Below are 27772 nucleotides of genomic sequence, written 5' to 3' on the forward strand. Positions count from 1 at the left end.
TGTGTGTGTGTGTTATTACCACCCCCTGTATCACTATCTGTGTGTGTTATTACCGCCCCCTGTATCACTATCTGTGTGTGTGTGTGTTATTACCGCCCCTGTATCACTATCTGTGTGTGTGTTATTACCGCCCCCTGTATCACTATCTGTGTGCGTGTTATTACCGCCCCTGTATCACTATCTGTGTGTGTGTGTTACCGCCCCCTGTATCACTATCTGTGTGTGTGTGTTATTACCGCCCCTGTATCACTATCTGTGTGTGTGTGTTATTACCGCCCCTGTATCACTATCTGTGTGTGTGTTATTACCGCCCCTGTATCACTATCTGTGTGTGTGTGTTATTACCGCCCCTGTATCACTATCTGTGTGTGTGTGTTATTACCGCCCCTGTATCACTATCTGTGTGTGTGTGTTATTACCGCCCCTGTATCACTATCTGTGTGTGTGTTATTACCGCCCCTGTATCACTATCTGTGTGTGTGTTATTACCGCCCCCTGTATCACTATCTGTGTGTGTGTTATTACCGCCCCTGTATCACTATCTGTGTGTGTGTTATTACCGCCCCTGTATCACTATCTGTGTGTGTGTGTTATTACCGCCCCTGTATCACTATCTGTGTGTGTGTTATTACCGCCCCTGTATCACTATCTGTGTGTGTGTTATTACCGCCCCTGTATCACTATCTGTGTGTGTGTTATTACCGCCCCTGTATCACTATCTGTGTGTGTGTTATTACCGCCCCCTGTATCACTATCTGTGTGTGTTTGTTATTACCGCCCCCTGTATCACTATCTGTGTGTGTTTGTTATTACCGCCCCCTGTATCACTATCTGTGTGTGTGTTATTACCGTCCCTGTATCACTATCTGTGTGTGTGTTATTACCCCCCCTGTATCACTATCTGTGTGTGTGTTATTACCGCCCCCGGTATCACTATCTGTGTGTGTGTTATTACCGCCCCCGGTATCACTATCTGTGTGTGTGTTATTACCGCCCCCTGTATCACTATCTGTGTGTGTGTGTTATTACCGCCCCCTGTATCACTATCTGTGTGTGTTTGTTATTACCGTCCCTGTATCACTATCTGTGTGTGCGTTATTACCGCCCCCTGTATCACTATCTGTGTGTGTGTCTGTTATTACCGCCCCCTGTATCACTATCTGTGTGTGTTATTACCCCCCCTGTATCACTATCTGTGTGTGTGTTATTACCCCCCCTGTATCACTATCTGTGTGTGTGTTATTACCGCCCCTGTATCACTATCTGTGTGTGTGTTATTACCCCCCCTGTATCACTATCTGTGTGTGTGTGTTATTACCCCCCCTGTATCACTATCTGTGTGTGTGTTATTACCCCCACTGTATCACTATCTGTGTGTGTGTGTGTTATTACCACCCCCTGTATCACTATCTGTCTGTGTGTGTTATTACCGCCCCTGTATCACTATCTGTCTGTGTGTGTTATTACCACCCCGATATCACTATTTGTGTGTGTGTTATTACCACCCCCTGTATCACTATCTGTGTGTGTGTGTTATTACCACCCCCTGTATCACTATCTGTGTGTGTGTGTTATTACCGCCCCGATATCACTATTTGTGTGTGTGTTATTACCGCCCTGTATCACTATCTGTGTGTGTGTTATTACCGCCCCCTGTATCACTATCTGTGTGTGTGTTATTACCGCCCCGATATCACTATTTGTGTGTGTGTTATTACCGCCCTGTATCACTATCTGTGTGTGTGTGTTATTACCACCCCCTGTATCACTATCTGTGTGTGTGTGTTATTACCACCCCCTGTATCACTATCTGTGTGTGTGTGTTATTACCGCCCCTGTATCACTATCTGTGTGTGTGTGTTATTACCGCCCCTGTATCACTATCTGTGTGTGTGTGTTATTACCCCCCCTGTATCACTATCTGTGTGTGTGTGTTATTACCCCCCTGTATCACTATCTGTGTGTGTGTATTACCGTCCCTGTATCACTATCTGTGTGTGTGTGTTATTACCCCCCCTGTATCACTATTTGTGTGTGTGTGTTATTACCCCCCCTGTATCACTATCTGTGTGTGTGTTATTACCGTCCCTGTATCACTATCTGTGTGTGTGTTATTACCGTCCCTGTATCACTATCTGTGTGTGTGTTATTACCCCCCTGTATCACTATCTGTGTGTGTGTTATTACCGTCCCTGTATCACTATCTGTGTGTGTGTTATTACCCCCCTGTATCACTATCTGTGTGTGTGTATTACCGTCCCTGTATCACTATTTGTGTGTGTGTGTTATTACCCCCCTGTATCACTATTTGTGTGTGTGTGTTATTACCCCCCTGTATCACTATCTGTGTGTGTGTTATTACCGCCCCCTGTATCACTATTTGTGTGTGTGTTATTACCCCCCCTGTATCACTATCTGTGTGTGTGTTATTACCCCCCCTGTATCACTATCTGTGTGTGTTATAACCCCCCCCTGTATCACTATCTGTGTGTGTGTGTTATTACCACCCCCTGTATCACTATCTGTGTGTGTGTGTTAATACCGTCCCCTGTATCACTATCTGTGTGTTATTACCCCCCCCTGTATCACTATCTGTGTGTGTGTTATTACCACCCCCTGTATCACTATCTGTGTGTGTGTTATTACCGCCCCCTGTATCACTATCTGTGTGTGTGTGTTATTACCACCTCCTGTATCACTATCTGTGTGTGTGTTATTACCACCTCCTGTATCACTATCTGTGTGTGTGTGTTATTACCGTCCCCTGTATCACTATCTGTGTGTGTGTTATTACCGCCCCTGTATCACTATCTGTGTGTGTGTGTTATTACCACCCCCTGTATCACTATCTGTGTGTGTGTGTTATTACCGCCCCCTGTATCACTATCTGTGTGTGTGTTATTACCGCCCCTGTATCACTGTGTGTGTTATTACCACCCCCTGTATCACTATCTGTGTGTGTGTGTTATTACCGCCCCCTGTATCACTATCTGTGTGTGTGTTATTACCGCCCCCTTTATCACTATCTGTGTGTGTGTATTACCGCCCTGTATCACTATCTGTGTGTGTTATTACCGCCCCTGTATCACTATCTGTGTGTGTGTGTTATTACCGCTCCCTGTATCACTATCTGTGTGTGTGTTATTACCGCTCCCTGTATCACTATCTGTGTGTGTGTTATTACCGCCCCCTGTATCACTATCTGTGTGTGTGTTATTACCGCCCCCTGTATCACTATCTGTGTGTGTGTTATTACCGCCCCCTGTATCACTATCTGTGTGTGTGTTATTACCACCCCCTGTATCACTATCTGTGTGTGTGTGTTATTACCCCCCCTGTATCACTATCTGTGTGTGTGTGTTATTACCCCCCCTGTATCACTATCTGTGTGTGTGTGTTATTACCGCCCCTGTATCACTATCTGTGTGTGTGTGTTATTACCACCCCCTGTATCACTATCTGTGTGTGTTATTACCACCCCCTGTATCACTATCTGTGTATGTGTTATTACCCCCCCTTATCACTATCTGTGTGTGTGTGTGTGTTATTACCCCCCCTTATCACTATCTGTGTGTGTTATTACCGCTCCCTGTATCACTATCTGTGTGTGTGTTATTACCGCCCCCTGTATCACCATCTGTGTGTGTTATTACCACCCCCTGTATCACTATCTGTGTGTGTGTTATTACCGCCCTGTATCACTATCTGTGTGTGTGTGTTATTACCGCCCCCTGTATCACTATCTGTGTGTGTGTTGTTACCGCCCCTGTATCACTATCTGTGTGTGTGTTATTACCCCCCCTGTATCACTACCTGTGTGTGTGTGTTATTACCCCCCCTGTATCACTATCTGTGTGTGTGTTATTACCCCCCCTGTATCACTATCTGTGTGTGTTATAACCCTCCTGTATCACTATCTGTGTGTGTGTGTTATTACCCCCCTTATCACTATCTGTGTGTGTGTGTGTTATTACCGCCCCCTGTATCACTATCTGTGTGTGTGTTATTACCGCTCCCTGTATCACTATCTGTGTGTGTTATTACCGCTCCCTGTATCACTATCTGTGTGTGTGTTATTACCGCTCCCTGTATCACTATCTGTGTGTGTGTTATTACCGCTCCCTGTATCACTATCTGTGTGTGTTATTACCGCCCCTGTATCACTATCTGTGTGTGTGTTATTACCCCCCCTGTATCACTATCTGTGTGTGTGTTATTACCCCCCCTGTATCACTATCTGTGTGTGTTATTACCGCCCCCCTGTATCACTATCTGTGTGTGTGTATTACCCCCCCTGTATCACTATCTGTGTGTGTTATTACCGCCCCCTGTATCACTATCTGTGTGTGTGTTATTACCGCCCCTGTATCACTATCTGTGTGTGTTATTACCGCTCCCTGTATCACTATCTGTGTGTGTGTTATTACCGCTCCCTGTATCACTATCTGTGTGTGTGTTATTACCGCTCCCTGTATCACTATCTGTGTGTGTGTTATTACCGCTCCCTGTATCACTATCTGTGTGTGTGTTATTACCGCTCCCTGTATCACTATCTGTGTGTGTGTTATTACCGCTCCCTGTATCACTATCTGTGTGTGTGTTATTACCGCTCCCTGTATCACTATCTGTGTGTGTGTTATTACCGCTCCCTGTATCACTATCTGTGTGTGTGTATTACCGCCCCTGTATCACTATATCTGTGTGTGTGTTATTACAGCCCCCTGTATCACTATATGTATGTGTGTGTGTGTGTGTGTGTGTGTTATTACAGCCCCCTGTATCACTATCTGTGTGTGTGTTATTACCGTCCCCTGTATCAGTATCTGTCTGTGTTATTACCCCCCCCTGTATCACTACCTTTGTGTGTTATTACTTGCACCTTTATTTGTGTGTGTGTCATTACACGGCCACTGTGTAACTCTGTGTTATTCCCCCCCCCCCCCCCCCCCCGTGTCACTATCTGTGCATAAGTTATTGCCCCTCTTGTGACCTGCTGTGTTGCCTTTACAGACCTACCTGCTTTGGGGTTACTATGCCACAGCAACTCATGACTATGACATTAAGTGGACGATGCCTCACTGTGTCCTTACACTGAAGCTGATCGGTGAGTGTCCTCCTTGCTCCTGTCTGTGTTACATGTGTGTGTTATAGTCTGCACCTGGTCAGCACCAATGGCCTACACATACTGGGACATATTACAAGTGGCATGCTACCTGCGCTCATAGTAAAGTTTATAAAGCAGACAGTTTATGCGCACACTCAAGCGTTGAGTGCAAAAAGCTTAATTCTAGCACAATTGTAAGCTTGCAAGTTGAAATTAAACTGTTTTCACTCGCGCCCTAACCGGATGAGCGCAAAAAGCTGCACTTACGCGCACATTCACATATTCTCCCATGTTAAAAACACCTCAGTCTCGCACAAACCTGATTGCATATTCTCATGTGCGCTAGCCCAACATGAAAATAATAAAATGTATGCTTTTCTGATTAATTTCCTTCTTGGCAGTGAGGGTCCACGAAAACATTCATAACCGGCATACGGAAATCCCAGTAATTCAAGCTGAGGATAAGGAAAAGTAGAGAGATAAGAGGGCTTTAGAGGCTATATCACTATCTGTGTGTGTTATTACCGCCCTGTATCACTATCTGTGTGTATTACCCCCCCTGTATCACTATCTGTGTGTGTTATTACCGCCCCTGTATCACTATCTGTGTGTGTTATTACCGCCCCTGTATCACTATCTGTGTGTGTTATTACCGCCCCTGTATCACTATCTGTGTGTGTTATTACCGCCCCTGTATCACTATCTGTGTGTGTGTGTGTGTGTGTGTGTGTATTACCGTCCCTGTATCACTATCTGTGTGTGTGTGTTATTACCGCCCTGTATCACTATCTGTGTGTGTTATTACCGCCTTGTATCACTATCTGTGTGTGTGTTATTACCCCCCCTGTATCACTATCTGTGTGTGTGTGTTATTACCGCCCTGTATCACTATCTGTGTGTGTGTTATTACCCCCCCTGTATCACTATCTGTGTGTGTGTTATTACCCCCCCTGTATCACTATCTGTGTGTGTGTGTTATTACCCCCCCTGTATCACTATCTGTGTGTGTTATTACCGCCCCCTGTATCACTATCTGTGTGTGTGTGTTATTACCGCCCCCTGTATCACTATCTGTGTGTGTGTTATTACCACCCCCTGTATCACTATCTGTGTGTGTGTGTTATTACCGCCCCTGTATCACTATCTGTGTGTGTTATTAACCCCCCTGTATCACTATCTGTGTGTGTGTGTGTTATTACCCCCCCTGTATCACTATCTGTGTGTGTGTGTGTTATTACCACCCCCTGTATCACTATCTGTGTGTGTTATTACCACCCCCTGTATCACTATCTGTGTGTGTTATTACCACCCCCTGTATCACTATCTGTGTGTGTTATTACCACCCCCTGTATCACTATCTGTGTGTGTTATTACCGCTCCCTGTATCACTATCTGTGTGTGTGTTATTACCGGCCCCTGTATCACCATCTGTGTGTGTTATTACCACCCCCTGTATCACTATCTGTGTGTGTGTGTGTGTTATTACCGCCCCCTGTATCACTATCTGTGTGTGTGTTATTACCCCCCCTGTATCACTATCTGTGTGTGTGTTATTACCACCCCCTGTATCACTATCTGTGTGTGTGTGTGTGTTATTACCCCCCCGTATCACTATCTGTGTGTGTGTTATTACCGCCCCCTGTATCACTATCTGTGTGTGTGTTATTACCCCCCCTGTATCACTATCTGTGTGTGTGTTATTACCGCCCCTGTATCACTATCTGTGTGTGTGTGTTATTACCCCCCCCCCCGTATCACTACCTGTGTGTGTGTTATTACCGCCCTGTATCACTATCTGTGTGTGTGTGTTATTACCGCTCCCTGTATCACTATCTGTGTGTGTGTTATTACCGCCCCTGTATCACTATCTGTGTGTGTGTTATTACCGTCCCCTGTATCACTATCTGTGTGTGTGTTATTACCCCCCTCTGTATCACTATCTGTGTGTGTTATTACCGCCCCCTGTATCACTATCTGTGTGTGTGTTATTACCCCCCTCTGTATCACTATCTATGTGTGTGTGTTATTACCACCCCTGTATCACTATCTGTGTGTGTGTTATTACCCCCCCTGTATCACTATCTGTGTTTGTGTGTTATTACCGCCCCCTGTATCACTATCTGTGTGTGTGTTATTACCACCCCCTGTATCACTATCTGCGTGTGTGTTATTACCCCCCCTGTATCACTATCTGTGTGTGTGTTATTACCCCCCCCTGTATCACTATCTGTGTGTGTGTTATTACCCCCCTTGTATCACTATCTGTGTGTGTGTTATTACCGCCCCCTGTATCACTATCTGTGTGTGTGTTATTACCGCCCCCTGTATCACTATCTGTGTGTGTGTTATTACCGCCCCTGTATCACTATCTGTGTGTGTGTGTTATTACCCCCCCCTGTATCACTATCTGTGTGTGTGTTATTACCCCCCCTGTATCACTATCTGTGTGTGTGTGTTATTACCGCCCCCTCTATCACTATCTGTGTGTGTGTGTTATTACCGCCCCTGTATCACTATCTGTGTGTGTTATTACCGCCCCCTGTATCACTATCTGTGTGTGTGTTATTACCCCCCTCTGTATCACTATCTATGTGTGTGTGTTATTACCACCCCTGTATCACTATCTGCGTGTGTGTTATTACCCCCCCTGTATCACTATCTGTGTTTGTGTGTTATTACCGCCCCCTGTATCACTATCTGTGTGTGTTATTACCCCCCCGTATCACTATCTGTGTGTGTTATTACCCCCCCTGTATCACTATCTGTGTGTGTGTTATTACCACCCCCTGTATCACTATCTGCGTGTGTGTTATTACCCCCCCTGTATCACTATCTGTGTGTGTGTTATTACCCCCCCCCCTGTATCACTATCTGTGTGTGTGTTATTACCCCCCTTGTATCACTATCTGTGTGTGTGTGTTATTACCGCCCCCTGTATCACTATCTGTGTGTGTGTTATTACCGCCCCTGTATCACTATCTGTGTGTGTGTGTTATTACCCCCCCTGTATCACTATCTGTGTGTGTGTTATTACCCCCCCTGTATCACTATCTGTGTGTGTGTGTTATTACCGCCCCCTGTATCACTATCTGTGTGTGTGTGTTATTACCGCCCCTGTATCACTATCTGTGTGTGTTATTACCGCCCCCTGTATCACTATCTGTGTGTGTGTGTGTTATTACCGCCCCCTGTATCACTATCTGTGTGTGTGTGTGTTATTACCGCCCCTGTATCACTATCTGTGTGTGTGTTATTACCGCCCCCTGTATCACTATCTGTGTGTGTGTTATTACCGCCCCTGTATCACTATCTGTGTGTGTGTGTTATTACCGCCCTGTATCACTATTTGTGTGTGTGTGTTATTACCGCCCCCTGTATCACTATCTGTGTGTGTGTTATTACCCCCCTTGTATCACTATCTGTGTGTGTGTGTTATTACCGCCCCCTGTATCACTATCTGTGTGTGTGTGTGTTATTACCCCCCCCTGTATCACTATCTGTGTGTGTGTGTTATTACCACCCCCTGTATCACTATCTGTGTGTGTGTGTTATTACCGCCCCTGTATCACTATCTGTGTGTGTTATTAACCCCCCTGTATCACTATCTGTGTGTGTGTGTTATTACCCCCCCGTATCACTATCTGTGTGTGTGTGTTATTACCACCCCCTGTATCACTATCTGTGTGTGTTATTACCACCCCCTGTATCACTATCTGTGTGTGTTATTACCACCCCCTGTATCACTATCTGTGTGTGTTATTACCGCTCCCTGTATCACTATCTGTGTGTGTGTTATTACCGCCCCCTGTATCACCATCTGTGTGTGTTATTACCACCCCCTGTATCACTATCTGTGTGTGTGTGTGTGTGTTATTACCGCCCCCTGTATCACTATCTGTGTGTGTGTTATTACCCCCCCCCTGTATCACTATCTGTGTGTGTGTTATTACCACCCCCTGTATCACTATCTGTGTGTGTGTGTGTGTTATTACCCCCCCGTATCACTATCTGTGTGTGTGTTATTACCGCCCCCTGTATCACTATCTGTGTGTGTGTTATTACCCCCCTCTGTATCACTATCTGTGTGTGTTATTACCGCCCCCTGTATCACTATCTGTGTGTGTGTTATTACCCCCCTCTGTATCACTATCTATGTGTGTGTGTTATTACCACCCCTGTATCACTATCTGCGTGTGTGTTATTACCGCCCCCTGTATCACTATCTGTGTGTGTTATTACCCCCCCCGTATCACTATCTGTGTGTGTGTTATTACCCCCCCTGTATCACTATCTGTGTGTGTGTGTTATTACCACCCCCTGTATCACTATCTGCGTGTGTGTTATTACCCCCCCTGTATCACTATCTGTGTGTGTGTTATTACCCCCCCCTGTATCACTATCTGTGTGTGTGTTATTACCCCCCTTGTATCACTATCTGTGTGTGTGTGTTATTACCGCCCCCTGTATCACTATCTGTGTGTGTGTTATTACCGCCCCTGTATCACTATCTGTGTGTGTGTGTTATTACCCCCCCCTGTATCACTATCTGTGTGTGTGTTATTACCCCCCCGTATCACTATCTGTGTGTGTGTGTGTGTGTTATTACCGCCCCCTGTATCACTATCTGTGTGTGTGTGTTATTACCGCCCCTGTATCACTATCTGTGTGTGTTATTACCGCCCCCTGTATCACTATCTGTGTGTGTTATTACCCCCCCCCTGTATCACTATCTGTGTGTGTGTGTGTTATTACCGCCCCCTGTATCACTATCTGTGTGTGTGTGTGTTATTACCGCCCCTGTATCACTATCTGTGTGTGTGTTATTACCGCCCCCCTGTATCACTATCTGTGTGTGTGTTATTACCGCCCCTGTATCACTATCTGTGTGTGTGTGTTATTACCGCCCTGTATCACTATTTGTGTGTGTGTGTTATTACCGCCCCCTGTATCACTATCTGTGTGTGTGTTATTACCCCCCTTGTATCACTATCTGTGTGTGTGTGTTATTACCGCCCCCTGTATCACTATCTGTGTGTGTGTGTGTTATTACCCCCCCTGTATCACTATCTGTGTGTGTGTTATTACCGCCCCCTGTATCACTATCTGTGTGTGTGTGTTATTACCGCCCCTGTATCACTATCTGTGTGTGTTATTACCGCCCCCTGTATCACTATCTGTGTGTGTTATTACCCCCCCTGTATCACTATCTGTGTGTGTGTGTTATTACCGCCCCTGTATCACTATCTGTGTGTGTGTGTTATTACCGCCCCTGTATCACTATTTGTGTGTGTGTGTTATTACCGCCCCTGTATCACTATCTGTGTGTGTGTTATTACCACCCCCTGTATCACTATTTGTGTGTGTGTGTGTGTGTGTTATTACCGCCCCCTGTATCACTATCTGTGTGTGTGTTATTACCGCCCCTGTATCACTATCTGTGTGTGTGTGTGTTATTACCGCCCCTGTATCACTATCTGTGTGTGTGTGTTATTACCCCCCCTGTATCACTATCTGTGTGTGTGTTATTACCCCCCCTGTATCACTATCTGTGTGTGTGTTATTACCCCCCCTTTATCACTATCTGTGTGTGTGTTATTACCCCCCCTGTATCACTATCTGTGTGTGTGTTATTACCGCCCCTGTATCACTATCTGTGTGTGTGTTATTACCGTCCCTGTATCACTATCTGTGTGTGTGTTATTACCCCCCCTGTATCACTATCTGTGTGTGTGTTATTACCGCCCCCTGTATCACTATCTGTGTGTGTGTATTATTACCCCCCCTGTATCACTATCTGTGTGTGTGTTATTACCGTCCCTGTATCACTATCTGTGTGTGTGTTATTACCCCCCCTGTATCACTATCTGTGTGTGTGTTATTACCGCCCCCTGTATCACTATCTGTGTGTGTGTTATTACCGCCCCTGTATCACTATCTGTGTGTGTTATTACCGCCCTGTATCACTATCTGTGTGTGTGTTATTACTGTCCCTGTATCACTATCTGTGTGTGTGTATTACTGTCCCTGTATCACTATCTGTGTATGTGTTATTACCCCCCCTGTATCACTATCTGTGTGTGTTATTACCCCCCTGTATCACTATCTGTGTGTGTGTGTTATTACCCCCTGTATCACTATCTGTGTGTGTGTGTTATTACCCCCCTGTATCACTATTTGTGTGTGTTATTACCGCTCCCTGTATCACTATCTGTGTGTGTTATTACCCCCCCGTATCACTATCTGTGTGTGTGTTATTACCCCCCCTGTATCACTATCTGTGTGTGTGTGTGTGTTATTACCCCCCCTGTATCACTATCTGTGTGTGTGTTATTACCCCCCTGTATCACTATCTGTGTGTGTGTGTGTGTTATTACCGCTCCCTGTATCACTATGTGTGTGTGTTATTACCACCCCCTTTTATCACTATCTGTGTGTGTGTTATTACCCCCCCCTGTATCACTATCTGTGTGTGTTATTACCCCCCCTGTATCACTATCTGTGTGTGTGTTATTACCCCCCCTGTATCACTATCTGTGTGTGTGTTATTACCGCCCTGTATCACTATCTGTGTGTGTGTTATTACCCCCCCTGTATCACTATCTGTGTGTGTGTTATTACCGCCCTGTATCACTATCTGTGTGTGTGTGTGTGTGTTATTACCACCCCCTGTATCACTATCTGTGTGTGTGTTAATACCGTCCCCTGTATCACTATCTGTGTGTGTTATTACAGCCCCTGTATCACTATCTGTGTGTGTGTGTTATTACCCCCCCTGTATCACTATCTGTGTGTGTGTGTCTGTTATTACCGCCACGTATATCACTATCTGTGTGTGTGTGTGTTATTACCACCCCTGTATCACTATCTGTGTGTGTGTGTTATTACCCCCCCTGTATCACTATCTGTGTGTGTGTGTTATTACCGCCCCCTGTATCACTATCTGTGTGTGTGTGTTATTACCGCCCCTGTATCACTATATCTGTGTGTGTGTGTTATTACCACCCCCTGTATCACTATCTGTGTGTGTGTTATTACAGCCCCCTGTATCACTATCTGTGTGTGTGTGTTATTACCGCCCCCTGTATCACTATCTGTGTGTGTGTTATTACCACCCCCTGTATCACTATCTGTGTGTGTGTTATTACCGCCCCCTGTATCACTATCTGTGTGTGTGTGTTATTACCACCCCCTGTATCACTATCTGTGTGTGTGTTATTACCGCCCCCTGTATCACTATCTGTGTGTTATTACCCCCCCCTGTATCACTATCTGTGTGTGTGTTATTACCGCCCCCTGTATCACTATGTGTGCGTGTGTGTTATTACAGCCCCTATATCACTATATGTGTGTGTGTTATTACCGCCCCCTGTATCACTATATGTGTGTGTGTGTTATTAAAGCCCCTGTATCACTATATGTGTGTGTGTGTGTTATTACAGCCCCTGTATCACTATCTGTGTGTGTGTTATTACCCCCCTGTATCACTATCTGTGTGTGTGTTATTACCCCCCTGTATCACTATCTGTGTGTGTGTTATTACCCCCCCTGTATCACTATCTGTGTGTGTGTGTTATTACCGCCCCTGTATCACTATCTGTGTGTGTGTTATTACCCCCCCCTGTATCACTATCTGTGTGTGTTATTACCCCCCCTGTATCACTATCTGTGTGTGTGTGTGTGTTATTACCGCCCCTGTATCACTATCTGTGTGTGTGTATTATTACCCCCCCCTGTATCACTATCTGTGTGTGTGTTATTACCCCCCCTGTATCACTATCTGTGTGTGTGTATTATTACCCCCCCTGTATCACTATCTGTGTGTGTGTTATTACCCCCCCTGTATCACTATCTGTGTGTGTGTTATTACCCCCCCTGTATCACTATCTGTGTGTGTGTGTTATTACCGCCCCCTGTATCACTATCTGTGTGTGTGTTATTACCACCCCCTGTATCACTATCTGTGTGTGTGTGTTATTACCGCCCCCTGTATCACTATATGTGTGTGTGTTATTACCGCCCCCTGTATCACTATCTGTGTGTGTGTTATTACCGCCCCCTGTATCACTATCTGTGTGTGTGTGTTATTACCACCCCCTGTATCACTATCTGTGTGTGTGTTATTACCGCCCTGTATCACTATCTGTGTGTGTGTTATTACTGCCCCTGTATCACTATCTGTGTGTGTGTATTACCACCCCCTGTATCACTATCTGTGTGTGTGTTATTACCGCTCCCTGTATCACTATCTGTGTGTGTGTTATTACCCCCCCTGTATTACTATCTGTGTGTGTGTTAATACCGTCTCCTGTATCACTATCTGTGTGTGTTATTACCCCCCCTGTATCAGTATCTGTGTGTGTGTTATTACCCCCCCTGTATTACTATCTGTGTGTGTGTTAATACCGTCCCCTGTATCACTATCTGTGTGTGTTATTACCCCCCCTGTATCACTATCTGTGTGTGTGTTATTACCGCCCCTGTATCAGTATCTGTTTGTGTTATTACCGCCCCTGTATCACTATGTGTGTGTGTGTGTGTGTTATTACCCCCCCTTATCACTATCTGTGTGTGTGTTATTACTGCCCCTGTATCACTATTTGTGTGTGTGTGTTATTACTGCCCCTGTATCACTATTTGTGTGTGTGTGTTATTACCGCCCCCTGTATCACTATCTGTGTGTGTTATTACTGCCCCTGTATCACTTTCTGTGTGTGTGTATTACAGCCCCTGTATCACTATTTGTGTGTGTGTGTTATTACTGCCCCTGTATCACTGTCTGTGTGTGTGTGTTATTACTGCCCCTGTATCACTATCTGTGTGTGTGTGTTATTACTGCCCCTGTATCACTGTCTGTGTGTGTGTGTTATTACCGCCCCTGTATCACTATCTGTGTGTGTGTTATTACTGCCCCTGTATCACTATCTGTGTGTGTGTGTGTTATTACTGCCCCTTTATCACTATCTGTGTGTGTGTGTTATTACCGCCCCCTGTATCACTATTTGTGTGTGTGTTATTACCGCCCCCTGTATCACTATCTGTGTGTGTTATTACTGCCCCTGTATCACTTTCTGTGTGTGTGTATTACAGCCCCTGTATCACTATTTGTGTGTGTGTGTTATTACTGCCCCTGTATCACTGTCTGTGTGTGTGTGTTATTACTGCCCCTGTATCACTATCTGTGTGTGTGTGTTATTACTGCCCCTGTATCACTGTCTGTGTGTGTGTGTTATTACCGCCCCTGTATCACTATCTGTGTGTGTGTTATTACTGCCCCTGTATCACTATCTGTGTGTGTGTGTGTTATTACTGCCCCTTTATCACTATCTGTGTGTGTGTGTTATTACCGCCCCCTGTATCACTATTTGTGTGTGTGTTATTACCGCCCCCTGTATCACTATCTGTGTGTGTGTTATTACCCCCCCTGTATCACTATCTGTGTGTATGTGTTATTACCACCCCCTGTATCACTATCTGTGTGTGTGTTATTACTGCCCCTGTATCACTATCTGTGTGTGTGTTATTACCGCTCCCTGTATCACTATCTGTGTGTGTGTTATTACCCCCCCTGTATCACTATCTGTGTGTGTGTTAATACCGTCCCCTGTATCACTATCTGTGTGTGTTATTACCCCCCCTGTATCACTATCTGTGTGTGTGTTATTACCCCCCTTGTATCACTATCTGTGTGTGTGTTATTACCGCCCCTGTATCAGTATCTGTGTGTGTTATTACCGCCCCTGTATCACTATATGTGTGTGTGTGTGTGTGTGTGTGTTATTACCCCCCCTTATCACTATCTGTGTGTGTGTTATTACTGCCCCTGTATCACTATCTGTGTGTGTGTGTGTGTGTTATTACTGCCCCTGTATCACTATTTGTGTGTGTGTGTGTTATTACTGCCCCTGTATCACTATTTGTGTGTGTGTGTTATTACCGCCCCCTGTATCACTATCTGTGTGTGTTATTACTGCCCCTGTATCACTATCTGTGTGTGTGTTATTACTGCCCCTGTATCACTATCTGTGTGTGTGTGTTATTACTGCCCCTGTATCACTATCTGTGTGTGTGTGTGTGTGTTATTACTGCCCCTGTATCACTATCTGTGTGTGTGTTATTACTGCCCCTGTATCACTATCTGTGTGTGTGTGTTATTACTGCCCTTGTATCACTATCTGTGTGTGTGTGTTATTACCGCCCCCTGTATCACTATTTGTGTGTGTGTTATTACCGCCCCCTGTATCACTATCTGTGTGTGTGTGTTATTACTGCACCCTGTATCACTATCTGCGTGTGTGTTATTACCCCCCCTGTATCGATATCTGTGTGTGTGTGTGTTATTACCGCCCCCTGTATCACTATCTGTGTGTGTGTGTTATTACCGCCCCTGTATCACTATCTGTGTGTGTGTTATTACCTCCCCCTGTATCACTATCCGTGTGTGTGTTATTACCGCCCCCTGTATCATTATCTGTGTGTGTGTGTGTTACCGCCCCCTGTATCACTATCTGTGTGTGTGTTATTACCGTCCCATGTATCACTATCTGTGTGTGTGTTATTACCGCCCCCTGTATCACTATCTGTGTGTATGTGTGTTATTACCGCCCCCTGTATCACTATCTGTGTGTGTGTGTTATTACCGCCCCCTATATCACTATCTGTGTGTGTGTTATTACCGCACCCTGTATCACTATCTGTGTGTTATTACCGCCCCCTGTATCACTATCTGTGTGTGTGTGTGTGTGTGTGTGTGTTACCGTCCCCTGTATCACTATCTGTGTGTGTGTTATTACCGCCCCCTGTATCACTATCTGTGTGTATGTTATTATTGCCCCTTGTATCACTATCTGTGTGTGTGTTATTACCGCCCCCTGTATCATTATCTGTGTGTGTGTGTGTTATTACCGCCCCCTGTATCATTATCTGTGTGTGTGTGTGTTACTGCCCCCTGTATCACTATCTGTGTGTGTGTTATTACCGCCCCCTGCATCACTATCTGTGTGTGTGTTATTACCCCCTCTGTATCACTATCTGTGTGTGTGTTATTACCGTCCCATGTATCACTATCTGTGTGTGTGTGTTATAACCCCCCCTGTATCACTATCTGTGTGTGTGTTATTACCCCCCCTGTATCACTATCTGTGTGTGTGTTATAACCCTCCTGTATCACTATCTGTGTGTGTGTGTTATTACCCCCCCTTATCACTATCTGTGTGTGTGTGTGTTATTACCGCCCCCTGTATCACTATCTGTGTGTGTGTTATTACCTCCCCTTGTATCACTATCTGTGTGTGTGTGATGTTACCCCCCCCCCTGTATAACTTTCTGTGTGTGTGTTATTACCCCCTCTGTATCACTGTGTGTGTGTTATTACCCCCCCCCCCCGTATCACTATCTGTGTGTGTGTAGTACCCCCCCTGTATCACTATCTGTGTGTTATTACTGCCCCCTGTATCACTATCTGTGTGTGTGTTATTACCCCCCCCCTGTATCACTATCTGTGTGTGTGTTATTACCGCCCCCTGTATCACTATCTGTGTGTATGTGTGTTATTACCGCCCCCTGTATCACTATCTCTGTGTGTGTGTGTGTTATTACCGCCCCCTGTATCACTATCTGTGTGTGTGTTATTACCGCCCCCTGTATCACTATCTCTGTGTGTGTGTGTTATTACCGCCCCCTGTATCACTATCTGTGTGTGTGTTATTACCGCCCCCTGTATCACTATCTGTGTGTGTTATTACTGCCCCTTGTATCACTATCTGTGTGTGTGTTATTACCACCCCCTGTATCATTATCTGTGTCTGTGTTATTACCGCCCCCTGTATCATTATCTGTGTGTGTGTGTGTTACCGCCCCCTGTATCACTATCTGTGTGTGTGTTATTACCGTCCCATGTATCACTATCTGTGTGTGTGTTATTACCCCCTCTGTATCACTATCTGTGTGTGTGTGTTATTACCCCCCCTGTATCACTATCTGTGTGTGTGTTATTACCCCCCCTGTATCACTATCTGTGTGTGTGTTATAACCCTCCTGTATCACTATCTGTGTGTGTGTGTGTGTTATTACCTCCCCCGTATCACTATCTGTGTGTTATTAACGCCCCCTGTATCACTATCTGTGTGTGTGTTATTACCTCCCCTTGTATCACTATCTGTGTGTGTGTGGTGTTACCCCCCCCCCCCCCCCCCTGTAGGGGGCAGACTCTCTCTCTTCGCCCAGGCTTGGGCAAGAGATGTCCAGGATCCCTGGGCATTGGAAATTGTGTTAGGGTTATCTTCTGGAATTCAAAACCTCTCCCCCAAAAGGGAGATTTCATCTCACACATTTATCTGCAAACCAGATAAAGAGAGAGGCATTCTTACATTGTGTTCAAGACCTCCTAGTTATGGGAGTGATCCACCGCAGGAGGAACAGGGGCAGGGCTTCTATTCAAATCTGTTTGTAGTTCCCAAGAAAGAGGGAACATTCAGACCATTTTTAGATCTCAAGATCTTAAACAAATTTCTCAGAGTCCCATCCTTCAAGATGGAGTCTATTCGAACCATCCTTCCTATGATCCAGGAGGGTCAATATATGACTACCGTAGACTTAAAGGATGCTTATCTTCACATCCCGATACACAAAGATCATCATTGTTTTCTCAGGTTTGCCTTTCTAGACAGGCACTACCAGTTTGTGGCTCTTCCCTTCGGGTTGGCCACGGCACCTAGAATCTTTACGAAGGTTCTAGGGTCCCTCCTAGCGGTCCTAAGGCCGCGGGGTATAGCAGTAGCCCCTTACTTATACAACATTCTGATACAGGTGTCGACTTTTCAAATCGCCAGGTCCCATACGGACATTGTTCTGGCATTTCTGAGGTCCCATGGGTGGAAGGTGAACGAAGAAAAGATCACCTCAAACAAGAGTTTCATTCCTAGGGACTCTGATAGATTCGGTAGAAATGAAGATTTACCTAACGAAGGCCAGATTGTCAAAACTTCTAGACTCTTGCCGTGTTCTTTATTCCACTTCTCGTCCTTCAGTGGCTCAGTGTATGGAAGTAATCGGTTTAATGGTAGCGGCAATGGACATAGTACCGTTTGCCCGCCTACATCTCAGACCGCTGCAACTTTGCATGCTCAGTCAGTGGAATGGGGATTACACAGATTTGTCCCCTCTACTAAATCTGGATCAAGAAACCAGAGATTCTCTTCTCTGGTGGCTATGTCAGGTCCATCTGTCCAAGGGGATGAGCTTCCGCAGGCCAGATTGGACTATAGTAACGACAGATGCCAGCCTTCTGGGCTGGGGTGCAGTCTGGAACTCCCTGAAGGCTCAGGGCTCTTGGACTCAGGAGGAGGCACTCCTTCTGATAAACATTCTGGAACTAAGAGCGATTTTCAATGCTCTTCAGGCGTGGCCTCAGCTAGCTGGGGTCAGGTTCCTCAGATTTCATTCGGACAATATCACGACTGTAGCCTACATCAACCATCAGGGGGGAACAAGGAGTTCCCTAGCAATATTGGAGGTTTCAAAGATAATTCATTGGGTAGAGGTTCACTCTTGCCATCTATTTGCTATCCATATCCCAGGAGTCGAGAACTGGGAGGCGGATTTTCTAAGTCGGCAGACTTTTCATCCGGGAGAATGGGAACTCCATCAGGAGGTATTTGCTCAGTTGATTCAACTTTGGGGCAAACCAGAACTGGATCTCATGGCGTCTCGCCAGAACGCCAAGCTTCCTTGTTACGGGACCAGGTCCAGGGACCCCAAGGCAACGCTGATAGATGCTCTAGCAGCGCCTTGGTCCTTCAACCTGGCTTATGTGTTTCCACCGTTTCCTCTGCTCCCTCGTCTGATTGCCAAGATCAGGCAGGAGAGAGCTTCTGTGATTTTGATAGCACCTGCGTGGCCACGCAGGACTTGGTATGCAAACCTGGTGGACATGTCATCCTGTCCACCATGGACCCTGCCGCTGAGGCAGGACCTTCTTCTTCAGGGTCCTTTCAACCATCCAAACCTAATTTCTCTGCGTCTCACTGCTTGGAGATTGAACGCTTGATTTTTCAAAGCGTGGTTTCTCTGAATCGGTTATTGATACCTTAATTCAGGCTCGAAAGCTGGTTACCAGGAAAATCTATCATAAGATATGGTGTAAATATCTTCATTGGTGTGAATCCAAGGGTTACTCATGGAGTAAGGTCAGGATTCCTAGAATATTATCTTTTCTCCAAGAAGGATTGGAGAAGGGATTGTCGGCTAGTTCCTTAAAGGGACAGATTTCTGCTCTGTCTATTCTTTTGCACAAGCGTCTGGCTAATGCTCCAGACGTTCAGGCGTTTTGTCAGGCTTTAGTTCGAATCAAGCCTGTGTTTAAACCTGTTGCTCCGCCATGGAGTCTAAATTTAGTTCTTAAAGTTCTTCAAGGGGTTCCGTTTGAACCTTTGCATTCCATAGATATCAAGCTGTTGTCTTGGAAAGTTCTGTTTTTGGTAGCTATCTCCTCGGCTTGACGAGTTTCGGAGTTATCGGCTTTACAATGTGATTCTCCTTATCTCATTTTCCATGCTGATAAGGTAGTGTTGCGTACCAAACCTGGGTTTCTTCCTAAGGTGGTATCTAATAAGAATATCATTCAAGAGATTGTTGTTCCTTCACTATGTCCTAATCCTTCTTCAAAGAAGGAACGTCTATTACACAATCTTGATGTGGTCCGTGTTTTAAAATTCTATTTACAAGCCACTAAAGATTTTCGTCAAACATCTGCTATGTTTGTGGTTTACTCTGGACAGAGGAGAGGCCAAAAGGCTTCGACAACTTCTTTCTTTTTGGTTAAGAAGCATAATCCGCTTTGCTTACGAGACTGCTGGCCAGCAGCCTCCTGACAGAATTACAGCTCATTCCACTAGAGCAGTAGCTTCCACATGGACTTTTAAAAATGAGGCTTCTGTTGAACAGATTTGTAAGGCGGCGACTTGGTCTTCACTTCATACCTTTTCTAAATTCTACAAATTTGATACTTTTGCTTCTTCGGAGGCTGTTTTTGGGAGAAAGGTCTTACAGGCAGTGGTGCCCTCCGTTTAAGCGCCTGCCTTGTCCCTCCCTTCATCCGTGTCCTATAGCTTTGGTATTGGTATCCCACAAGTAATGGATGAATCCGTGGACTGGATACACCTTACAAGAGAAAACAAAATTTATGCTTACCTGATAAATTTATTTCTCTTGTGGTGTATCCAGTCCACGGCCCGCCCTGTCATTTTAAGGCAGGTGTTATTTATTTTTTAAAAACTACAGTCACCACTGCACCCTATAGTTTCTCCTTTCTCTTGCTTGTCTTTGGTCGAATGACTGGGGGTGGCAGTTAGGGGAGGAGCTATATAGACAGCTCTGCTGTGGGTGATCCTCTTGCAGCTTCCTGTTGGGAAGGAGAATATCCCACAAGTAATGGATGAATCCGTGGACTGGATACACCACAAGAGAAATAAATTTATCAGGTAAGCATAAATTTTGTTTTTTATTTTCTCAAGCAAAAGTTTGTTATTTTAAATGGTACCGGTGTGTACTATTCACTCTCTGGCAGAAAAGGGATGAAGATTTCTACAAGGAGGATGATGATCTTAGCACTTTTTAACTAAGATCCACTGCTGTTCTCACAAGGGCTGAAGAGTACAGGAAAACTTCAGTTGGGGGAACGGTTTGCATGCTAAGCTGCATTGAGGTATGTTCAGTCTATTTTTTTTCTAGACAGACTGTGATAATTCTAGAAAAGGCTGGCAATATCCCCATGAGGGAAGGGTAAGCTGTATTCAGACACTTAGTAGGAATCCCAGCTTGCATAAATGGCTCATTGGTTACTGGTGACACTGATAGGAAAAAACGTTTTTTTTATTGCAAACATAACGTTTTTTGAGGGACTTTGAGGGGTCATTGTGGCTTATTTAAGGGTTATTAACCCATATGGCTAGTTTAGAAACACTCTGGTGTGTTTTTCTTTTAGGCCCCATAACATCAAGTGAGGTGGGAGGGGCCTATTTTCACGCCTCAGTTGCGCAGTTTCTTTTATTCAGAGACATCCAGCTGCTTCTCCAGAGGGTCCTGCTGTGTTTGAGGGCTTAAAAGAAGTTTTTTCCCCCACAAATCTTTCCTAAAGGGCAGGTAGGCGCCACAGCAGAGCTGTGGCAAGGTGCTGAACTTTTTTTTACCGATTTTTGACGTTTTGTCAATCCGGTTTTTACATTAAGGGGTTAATTGTTTATTTGTCTAGCTGTGCAAATTTACTAAGGCTTTATGATGCTACTGTAAACATTTTGTAAAGTTTACTGCTTTTTTACACTGTTTTGCAGAGTTTGTGCATCTTTTTTTTTTCTCTCTCTCTTAAAGGCACAGTACCGTTTTTTTCTAAGTTTTATTTGCTTTGATTAAAGTGTTTTCCAAGCTTGCTTGTTTCATTACTAGCCTGTTTAACATGTCTTACATCAAGGAAAATCCTTGTTCAATGTGTTTAGAAGCCATTGTGGAACCCCCTCTTAGAATGTGTCCCACTTGCACTGATTCTCAGACAGAAGGAAATGAGGGTTTGCCATCTAGGTCTCCCCAAGTGTCACAACCAGTAACGCCCGCACAAGTGATGCCAAGTACCTCTAGTGCGTCAAATTCATTTACTTTACAAGGCATGGCCACAATTATGAATACAACCCTCACAGAGGTTTTATCTAAACTGCCTGGTTTACAAGGAAAGCGTGACAGCTTTGGGTTAAGAACAAATGCTCAGCCGTCTGACGCTTTAGTAGCCGTATCCGATATACCCTCACAATGTTCTGAAGTAGGGGTAAGGGATTTGTTATCTGAGGGAGAAATTTCTGATTCAGGAAAGACGCTCCCTCAGACAGATTCTGATATGACGGCCTTTAAATTTAAGCTTGAACACCTCCGCTTATTACTCTAGATGATTGTGACCCTATAGTGGTCCAAGAGAAATTGTGTAAAATTGACAAATACTTAGAGGTTCCTGTTTACACTGATGTTTTTCCAGTCCCTAAGAGGATTGTGAATATTGTTACTAAGGAGTGGGATAGACCAGGTATTCCGTTCGCTCCCCCTCCTGTTTTTAAGAAAATGTTTCCCATATCTGACACCATGCGGGACTCGTGGCAGACGGTTCCTAAGGTGGAGGGAGCTATTTCTACTCTTGCTAAGCGTACAACTATACCTATCGAAGACAGTTGTGCTTTCAAAGATCCTATGGATAAAAAAACTAGAGGGTCTCCTGAAGAAAATTTTTGTTCAAAGGTTTTCTTCTCCAACCTATTGCGTGCATTGTTCCTGTAACTACTGCAGCTGCTTTCTGGTTCGAGGCTCTAGAAGAGGCTCTTCAGATGGAGACTCCATTACAAGATATTATGGATAGAATTAAGGCCCTTAAGTTGGCTAATTATTTCATTACAGATGCCGCTTTCCAACTGGCTAAATTAGCGGCAAAGAATTCAGGTTTTGCCATTTTAGCACGCAGGGCGTTATGGCTTAAGTCCTGGTCTGCTGATGTAATCAAAATCTAAACTTTTGAACATCCCTTTCAAAGGAAAGACCCTATTCAGGCCTGCACTGAAAGAGATTATTTCAGACATCACTGGAGGGAAAGGCCATGCCTTCCCTCAGGATAAAACAAATAAAATGAGGACCAAACAAAATAATTTTCGTTACTTTCGGAACTTCAAGGGTGGTCCCGCTTCAGCTTCCCCTGCTGCAAAGCAAGAGGGGAATTTTGCCCAATCCAAGTCAGTCTGGAGACCTAACCAGGCTTGGAACAAGGGTAAACAGGCCAAGAAGCCTGCAGCTGCCTCTAAGACAGCATGAAGGGGTAGCCCCCGATCCGGGACCAGATCTAGTAGGGGGCAGACTCTCTCTCTGCGCTCAGGCTTGGGCAAGAGATGTTCACGATTCCTGGGCTTTAGAAATTGTGTCCCAGGGATATCTTCTGGACTTCAAAGACTCCCCCCCCAAGGGGGAGATTCCACATTTCTCAATTGTCTGCAAACCAGACAAAGAGAGAGGCGTTCTTACAATGTGTAGAAGACCTACATACCATGGTAGTGATCCACCCAGTTCCAAAAGCGGAACAAGGGCTAGGGTTTTACTCAAACCTGTTTGTGGTTCCCAAAAAAGAAGGAACTTTCAGACCAATCTTTGATCTCAAAATTCTAAACAAATTCCTCAGAGTACCATCATTCAAGATGGAGACTATTCGGACTATTCTACCGTTGATCCAGGAGGGTCAATATATGACTACCGCGTATCTACACATCCCTATTCACAGAGATCATCATCAATTCCTCAGTTTCGCCTTTCTGGACAGGCATTACCAGTTCGTGGCCCTTCCCTTCGGGTTGGCCACGGCTCCCAGAATTTTCACAAAGGTGGTTGGGTCCCTTTTGGCGGTTCTAAGACCCCGGGGCATAGCAGTGGCGCCTTATCTAGACGACATCTTAATTCAGGCGTCGACTTTCCAGCTAGCCAAGTCTCACACGGACATCGTGTTGGCTTTTCTGAGATCTCACGGGTGGAAGGTGAACATAAAAAAGAGTTCTCTCTTCCCTCTCACAAGAGTTTCCTTCCTAGGGACTAATAGACTTCCTGATAGACTCGGTAGAAATGAAAATATTTCTGACGGAGGTCAGAAAATCAAAACTCTTAACCACTTGCCGAGCTCTTCATTCCATTCCTCGGCCATCAGTGGCTCAGTGTATGGAGGTAATCGGTCTCATGGTAGCGGCAATGGACATAGTTCCTTTTGCCCGCCTACACCTCAGACCACTGCAACTGTGCATGCTCAAACAGTGGAATGGGGATTATGCAGATTTATCTCCTCAACTACATCTGGACCAGGAGACCAGAGATTCTCTTCTCTGGTGGATGTCTCAGGACCACCTGTCTCAGGGAATGTGTTTCCGCAGGCCAGAGTGGCTCATAGTAACGACAGATGCCAGCCTGCTAGGCTGGGGTGCAGTCTGGAACTCCCTGAAAGCACAGGGCTAGAACTGAGAGCGATATTCAATGCGCTTCAGGCGTGGCCTCAGCTAGCTGCGGCCAAATTCATCAGATTTCAGTCGGACAACATCACGACTGTAGCTTATATCAATCATCAAGGAGGAACAAGGAGTTCTCTAGCGATGATGGAGGTAAACAAAATAATCCGATGGGCGGAGGATCACTCTTGCCATCTCTCAGCAATCCATATCCCAGGGGTAGAGAACTGGGAGGCGGATTTCCTAAGTCATCAGACTTTTCATCCGGGGGAGTGGGAGCTCCATCCGGAGGTATTTGCGCAGCTGACTCAGCTATCTGGCACACCAGAATTGGATCTGATGGCGTCCCATCAGAACGCCAAGCTTCCGTATTACGGGTCCAGGTCCCGGGATCCCCAGGCGGTACTGACAGATGCTCTAGCAGTGCCCTGGTCCTTCAATCTGGCCTATGTATTTCCACCGTTTCCTCTCCTCCCACGTCTGGTTGCCAGAATCAAGCAGGAGAGAGCTTCGGTGATTCTGATAGCACCTGCGTGGCCACGCAGGACTTGGTATGCAGACCTAGTGGACATGTCATCTGTTCCACCGTGGACTCTGCCAATGAGGCAGGACCTTCTAATCCAAGGTCCATTCCAGCATCCAAATCTAATTTTTTCTGCGTCTGACTGCTTGGAGATTAAACGCTTGATTCTATCAAAACATGGTTTCTCTGAGTCGGTCATTGATACCCTGATTCAAGCTAGAAAGCCTGTCACCAGGAAAATCTATCATAAAATTTGGCGCAAATATCTTTATTGGTTTGTATCCAAGGGTTACTCATGGAGTAAGATTAGGATTCCTAGAATATTGTCTTTTCTCCAAGAAGGATTGGAGAAGGGTTTATCAGCTAGTTCCTTAAAAGGACAGATATCTGCTTTGTCTATTCTTTTACACAAACGTCTGGCAGATGTCCCAGACGTTCAAGCGTTTAGTCAGGCCTTAGTCAGGATCAAGCCTGTATTTTAACCTGTTGCTCCGCCATGGAGCCTAAACTTAGTTCTTAAAGTTCTTCAAGGGGTTCTGTTTGGAACCTATGCATTCCATAGATATTAAGCTTCTATCTTGGAAAGTTTTGTTTTTAGTAGCTATCTCTTCGGCTCGAAGAGTTTGAGTTATCTGCTTTACAGTGTGACTCACCTCACCTTACCTTGTTTTCCATGCAGATAAGGTGGTTTTGCGTACCAAACCTGGATTCCTTCCTAAGGTTGTTTCTAATAGGAATATCAATCAGGAAATTGTTGTTCCTTCCCTGTGTCCTAATCCTTCATCAAAGAAGGAACGTCTGTTGCACAATCTTGATGTGGTTCGTGCTTTAAAGTTCTACTTACATTTTATAGATTTAATATGAAGTGATGCGCTAAGCTCTCCCAACTAGCCAATCTCTATATACTATCTCCTTCCTAGATAGTTAAAAAATAGTACAAAAACAACAATAAGGGTAGATGGCGCTACAAAGCAATTGGGTAACTAAGGTAATAGATTGTGTTAGAGTGTAATGATGAGGGGATATTCTCAAAACTCTCTTCTTGGTTAAAAATTATATCATGAACATCACAATATCTTTTTCAACAAACTGATTTCCACTTTGTGGTTTAGTCAAATCTTTAACAATTTTTATTGTCAATACTTTTGAAAAAATATTCGCTCTAATAGACCAACATATATATTCTCAATTTTCATTCATCAAGCATTCATAATACAGATTATTCTAAAATGAAAATAAAATAAGATAACTGACTGTCAGCTATTCAAATAACTTCTTATAAAATACGTCTGATATACATAACAATTCTTCTAAAATTCTTGCCTCAGTGACTGTTATCTTTCTAAACAGTTTGCAAATACAAATCGATAACCTTGAGTATTCAATAACTTCTTATAAAATATGTTTGATAGACATAACAATACTTCTAAAATCCTTGCCTCAGTGACTGTTATCTTTTTAAACAGTTTGCAAATACAAATCAATAACCTTGAATATTCAAATAGATGGGCTGTGATCTATGACAGCGGTATAATCTCGTATGTATTCAGCCTGCAGGCTGTTCCGTTATTCAGATACGAACAGTTCTTTCTTTGTTTACTTTTTTCACAGATATAGGTGCAGGTGTTTTCAAAAAGCGTGTTCAAGTCTCTGCTTATAACAAATGTTAGGTGTAGGTGTTTTTTACAATTGAGTGATCTGGAGCGATGTATTAAACCAGAGTAAGTTGTGATAGCAGTTCTTGTAAATTACGTGAGGTAGCTCCCTTGTGCTTATTCTACTTCAGCCGTTAGTGTTCAGATGATTTCTCACCTCTTTAACTGCCTTCTGCAGGGAACTTCAAATGTATATATACTCGCTTACCTGCTTTTGGCTTCTTTCACGGCTACTCTTCTCCTGCTGAGACCCGCTGTGCACTGCGCGTCTCAAGCAGCTAGAAATCTTTGTGTGGTTCTTCACTTGCGCAAGTCTTACTTAACACAGCCGTGCTCCCATCCAAGGGGTAAAGATTACAGTTGTTGCTCTGCTCTTAAGTACAAAGTACGCAGAGTTCCTCCTTTCAAGTGTCCTTCTGTTTGTCACCTCTCACAGCAGCTCGCATACAGTCCTTTCTACGCGTTTCACCCTCTCATTCAGGGCTTTTTCAAGATGCTGTATGCCTCTATTTGCTCTCCTTAAATACACCTCAAAAACACCTGTAATTTGCTGAGTTCACTTCCTCCTCTGACCTGGAAGTCTTTCACCTGTTGAAATGGGATCCTTATGTTTAATCACATACCGCTGTCTTTATGTTTTCAGTTAAACCAAACTGTCAGTCTTTTGTTCGTTATTGATATTTTTAAAAATGTCACCATGATTTATAAATATGTTTCACAAACACTTATAAATTTCTAACTTAAAATTCAGAATACAAATTTCAAAAATGATGGTCTTCCTTATCCGGGTATTGAACCATTGTCTCCACGGTCTCAGGTGATGGAGTTCCCTCTAAGCTATGTGGTCTATTATACCTATTGGGTTTTAATATTCATTAAATCTGATTTACTTTATATTCCTCATATTCGTTATATCTCTAGTATTCATTTATGCCTATTACGATTACTTTGTATAATTTCTTTATATGGGTATATAAAAATTTCTTTCTACCCCTGCCTTAGGAAATGAGTTGTTCTTATTTGGGATTTGAACACAGGTCTTTTCCTTCATAGGTATACATGACTACCTCCATACCATATACTATTTCTCAGGCTGTCTCTCTTTTTTATAGATATTCTTCTCTTATATGATTTTTTTTTTTTATTTTTATTTTTTTTATTAAACTTTTTATTGAAAGGTTCAGAAGCATACAGTATTCAATAACGAGGTATACAGTTATAGCTTTGCTTCACATTATCTACTTATACTTTTAACACATTATTAACAAATAAACTGCAGAAAAGAATTCCTGGTTATCAAGATTTAAAAAAAGGAGAAAGGAGAACCCAGAGCGCATATGTACTTGTGTTTGAATGGTTAATTGAAATTTTTGCATTCCATTTCTAAGCTGGTATCTGAGACTACAAATTACCCTACTGTGGTCACTGAGGTTCTCGGCTACCACTCTCACTATGTGTCTAGTCAGGTATTCCTGTACTCGTCCCA

The 27772-nt window shown here is 44.3% G+C and overlaps 1 protein-coding gene across 1 annotated transcript in view; it reads left to right on the forward strand.

Annotated features, from left to right (window-relative positions):
- LOC128643533 (lysophospholipid acyltransferase 5-like) overlaps positions 1 to 27772 on the forward strand; it is a 118590-nt gene that overhangs the window by 8742 nt on the left and 82076 nt on the right. Inside the window, exon 3 of the mRNA XM_053696376.1 lies at positions 5011 to 5104. Within this exon, the coding sequence (XP_053552351.1) occupies positions 5011 to 5104 (94 nt within the window). The remainder of the gene's footprint in view (positions 1 to 5010; positions 5105 to 27772) is intronic.

Source organism: Bombina bombina, unplaced genomic scaffold, assembly GCF_027579735.1.
Source record: "Bombina bombina isolate aBomBom1 unplaced genomic scaffold, aBomBom1.pri scaffold_386, whole genome shotgun sequence".
NCBI lineage: Eukaryota > Metazoa > Chordata > Amphibia > Anura > Bombinatoridae > Bombina > Bombina bombina.